The sequence below is a fragment of the Temnothorax curvispinosus genome, unplaced genomic scaffold (genome assembly GCF_003070985.1).
Source record: "Temnothorax curvispinosus isolate PA1 unplaced genomic scaffold, ASM307098v1 QBEX01011997.1, whole genome shotgun sequence".
Classification (NCBI taxonomy): domain Eukaryota; kingdom Metazoa; phylum Arthropoda; class Insecta; order Hymenoptera; family Formicidae; genus Temnothorax; species Temnothorax curvispinosus.
In genome coordinates, this window is record NW_020221777.1 from 9502 (window position 1) to 14431 (window position 4930).

At 44.2% G+C, this 4930-nt stretch overlaps 1 protein-coding gene across 1 annotated transcript; it reads left to right on the top strand.

The window, feature by feature from the left end:
- Window positions 1–770: 770 nt before the first annotated feature.
- On the top strand, window positions 771–2971 carry LOC112462160. The gene is made up of 4 exons (XM_025027790.1): window positions 771–842; window positions 1537–1909; window positions 1951–2509; window positions 2782–2971. The coding sequence occupies exons 1-4, from the start codon at window positions 771–773 to the stop codon at window positions 2969–2971; spliced, it is 1194 nt and encodes a 397-aa protein (XP_024883558.1).
- The last annotated feature ends 1959 nt before the right edge of the window (window positions 2972–4930 follow it).

The following is a 4930-nucleotide window of genomic DNA, read 5'->3' on the forward strand; positions in this document are numbered from 1 at the left end:
AATATAATTGTCCCGCGCATTCACGGACAATCTAAAAACTTCTCATTTATACACCGCTCATCGTTTCTCAAGTCAGATTGTATATTTTTCGACGCATTAAAGACGGCTCAGACTGTGGTCTGAGTTACACATAAATAAAGTGAATAATTCGTTAACACCTTCCACGCGCGTTCTTCTCATCCCGCTTCCATCGCCGGGAAAAATCAGCGATTTCGCGAACATTTGGTCCTTCGAGCCGGATGCGTGGAACTTAAAGTGTATCTCAGACACAGATCATGTGGACAGGGCATGCCCTTCACGACATGCCACGTGGATATTATCGCGCGCCTTCGCGAGTGAAGTACAGACATTCTCATGCGCGCTCTCAAGTGTTACACAAACATGTTCACGCGCTCCCGCGAGTGTAAATAGACATTTTCACGTGCTCAATACATGACTTCAACGACTCTCGCTTCGCGTAGTGTTTTTCTCACGCGTTTCTCGAACGTTCCCATCTCGTGCAGTAGTTCTTATACGTGTCTCGACGTTTCTCAGGTGTTTCATTATGCGCAGCTCAGGGACGGCTCAACATGACGGAACCCGCAAAGGCGGGTACGGGCAGTACGGAGACCACGACGCCGCTGCTCGAGGTACCACCGGCTCGCACATCGGAACGCCAAGCCTCACCCGTGCGCTTGTCCACGGAGCTCATCCTCAAGGTTCAAACTTAAATGATCCGCCTGGCGACGGTGCGGAATAATAACGACACGCTGCCAGCTTGTGCAGAGGACATGCCGTTAGAGGAGGTCATCCAAATCTCAATGCATCTCGAAGAGACGCACAAGGCGTTTCTCAAGGAGCATGCATATCTTGAAGCCTCATAGCCGTCGGCGCTCATTCAACAGCAAAGCGCACGTTGACAGCTCAGCATGCGGCAGCTCAACCGGCTCGCACGGCAGCATTTGACAGCTCCACAGTTTACCCGTGCAATTGTTGCAACGGCACTCACTTCATTGTGATGTGCACGAAGTTTAGGGATCTTTCAACGGGCGATCGACAAAAATTAGTCATACCACGGAGGCTCTGTTTCAACTGCCTCGGCCGCCACAACGTCCGCTCATGTAAAGGCTCACGGGGGTGCAAGAAGTGCACCAACCGACATAACACGATGCTGCATGAGGCTCATCAGTCGAACTCATTAGCTCAGCGAAGCCGATCACCAGCTCAGCTGCGTCAGCTCAATAGAAAGATGGTGCAATCGTCGCTCACTCATCTTTGGCCCGCTCATTACACTCGACATTACTAGCTACGGCCCTGGCTCAGATCAGCTCATCTGTTCATACTCAACGCGTATGGCTTCTCATTGATTCAGGTTCAGAACTTACCTTTGTTTCAGAATCTCTCGTTCGCTAGCTTAACATTACTCGTCATCGTTCCGTCATTCTCATCACTGGAATTGGTGGCGGAAAGGCGACGCAAACTCGAGGAGTTGCATTGTTTAAGCTCCGCTCACTTCACTCAAGATCAGACGTCATTATTCAAGCTCACGTTCTGCAGGTGTTAGCGAATATCCTGCCATCATTCAACGTTGCACCCCTGAAATGGCCGCATCTCACCAAGTTAACCTTGGCTGATCCAGATTTTCTCACACCACGGCCAGTGGACATCATCATTGGAGCTGTCTCATATGGGCAGATCATCAAGCCCAACATCATCAAACGAGATACATTGATGCCAATCGCACAGCTCTCAATTTTCGGATGGCTCGTTCTCGGACCTGTCGACATATCATCACCGGCATCTGCTGCAGTGCATCATGCATCAATTCAGGAGAGAGAAGATGCTCTCGACGAGTTATTGTCGAAATTTTGGACACAAGAAGAAGTGCCTGCAAGTACCAATCATGATCTCACTCCTGACGAAAAAAGGTGTAAAGAATACTTTAAGTTCACTGTTTTGCGGGATCAACAGGGCGATACACGGTCCGAATTCCATTAAAATTATCACCTAATACTCTTAGCGATTCGTATCTCACTGCGCATCGATGTTTGCAAAGTTTACTAAGAAGACTCTCCCGAGATGACAACTATCGACGTTTGTATCATCAGTTTATGACAGAATATCAAGAGCTCAATCACATGAAGAAGGCTTTACCCGCTTCCAGTCAGCATACACAATATTACTTGTCACATCATGGAGTGCTTAAACCAGACAGTGCAACCACTAAATTACGTGTGGTATTTAATGGCTCGAGTGCATCTACATCCGGCCGCTCACTTAATGATCTCATGCACACAGGAGCCAAGCTGCATTTAGACATCACCGATGGTTTGCTCTGGATTCGACAAGTTCGGCATTTAGTTGCCACTGACATCACCAAAATGTACAGGCAAATCAACGTGCATGAAAATGACTGGGACATACAACGGATTCTCTGGATAGACGACCAGCTCAATGAAGTGCCACATTATCTCACAACGGTCACCTATGAGACCAACGCTGCCCCGTTCTTATCAGTACAAACACTGCTGTAACTGGTGGAGGATGAAGGTCACAGTTTTCCCCTCGCAGTGCCGCCAATCATTCAAGGTCGAGATGTTGACGACATTTTGGAGGCGCCGACACCGTTCAGCAGGTAATAGAAACTTCAATACTGTCAACGGACTTGTGCATGGCGGGCGGCTTCCCATAAGCAAGGTGGCACGCGACTAATCAAGATGTGCTCACTGAGGTTCAAGCAGCAAAAGACCAGGGCTCACAAATTGCATTTGACGATTGCGCAAACAAAATACTCGGATTAAGATGGCTTCCTCAAGAAGACACATTCACATTCTCAACAAGGATCTCGTCGCACACCGATCATCTCACCAAACGCCTCGTTTTGTCTGAAGTGGCTCAGATATTCGATCCACTGGGCTTTGCATCACCAGGGGTGATCAAGGCGAAGATGCTCTTGCAGGAGTTTTGGCTACATAAAGCTCCAATGGGATGAACCACTGCCATCCCAGCTCTCATCACGGTGGCTCATCATCAGAAAAGAACTCACAAGCTTGATCAAGCTCTCAATACCTCGGTGGTACAACACATGGAGTACTTCGACAGTGGAATTTCACGGCTTTTCTGATGCTTCTCAACTAGCAATGGCTGCAATCGTATATATCACCGTCCACGGCTCTAATGGCGCCACGATTTCATTGGTGTGCTCCAAAACAAAGGTAGCACCGCTCAAACGGCTCACCATCCCGAGACTTGAACTCACCGCAGCATTGCTGCTCTCAAGACTCATGCAATACGTTCAAGCCACCTTGAAGTTGAACGTTACAGCAACTCACCTGTGGACGGACTCTGTTGTGATACTCACGTGGATCAAATCTCATGCATCGCGCTGGAAAGATTTTGTAAGAAACCGAGTTGCTCAGATCCAGGATCTCACTGCAGACGCTCACTGGAGATACGTACCTGGCACATCCAACCCAGTCGACTGCGCATCACGAGGTCTAACTACTGCTCAACTTCAAAGCCACTTATTATGGTAGACGGGACCACCGTGGATTCTCACACCTGAAGCATGGCCATCTCAACCCGCGCTTCCGGACAAGTTGAGCGGTCATGAGGCTTGTCCTGGCATTGCTCTATATGCAGCTGCATCTCAGCCGAACTATCATTGAGACCTCATATACAAGTACTTAACTCTCAATAAATTATTGAAAATAACAGCTCTCTGTTTATCGCTCTCTTGAGAAAATTCCGAGACAAGTCGTTGGACTCGCACTCTGCTTTGGAGAAGGCCAGACTATTCTGGATCAAGGCTACTCAAGCGGCATACTTCTCGCACGAGATCAAGATGCTCACGACCATGGTAGAAAGAAAACAAGGTATGCTCGTTAGAGGGGTTGAAATTGAGCATGTTCTGCGGAGACATGGCGACGGCCAAGCGAGCGCCATATTGAATATATATAGATATACTTTATGTATATACATACGTCAGAAGTGAACGTGTTCGGCTTAATTTGTCTTTTTTAAAATGCCTATGTGTAGTGTAAGTGGATGCAAAAATAGAAGCGAGAATGCAAAAGAGAAAAATATTCAATTTTTTTCTTATCCAAAGGATGAAGAAACTGCGTTAAAATGGATGCAAGCTGCTAACAAAAATAAAGTTAACCTAAAAAACGGTACGCTATTTTGAATCTATATAAATTATAATTGAGGCATATATTTTTAATACTTTATTGAAATTATTTTTTGTAGCTCGCATATGCTCTGTCCACTTTACACCAAGCTGTTACAAACCAAAGCCAGCGTATTTAGCAAACTGCGAAAATTACTCGCCTAAGAAATTACGAAGACTTCATGATCATGCAATTCTAACAGAAAATTTGCCACTATTGAAGAAAAAAGAAGTGCTAAAGGAAGTGCAAAATCAACACAACATAATAAATGTTAGTGAAAACAGCAGGTGTGTATTATTGTATTATATAAAATATTTTCTTATTATAATATGTGAAGATTGCAATAAATTCTATTTACAATATCTTTTTTTAACAGCAAAAACAGTTTTAGTGAGTCCGAGACCAATTTGATCGACACTTCAATGGAAAATAAAGCAGAAACATGTTTTATGCAATCTTCAAAAGAAAATGCTAGGTATAATTTTATTGATTTCATGCGTATTAACGACTTCATTGCTGTACAAGAAATTATTGCATGTTGTTTTATATTTTTATTTCTTAAATATTTTTTACTTTCAGCAGTACAAGTGATGATACAATGGTAAACACAAAGTAATTCACAGACTGTTATGTCTGAGCACTTAAGATAAACAAAATTAATTGTCTGTATGATTATAAAGCATCAGCTCAAATATATATATATGTATATAAATATTTTCATGTCTAAAAATTACTTGATGTTTACTAGGATGTGTATATATATATATATATATATATATATA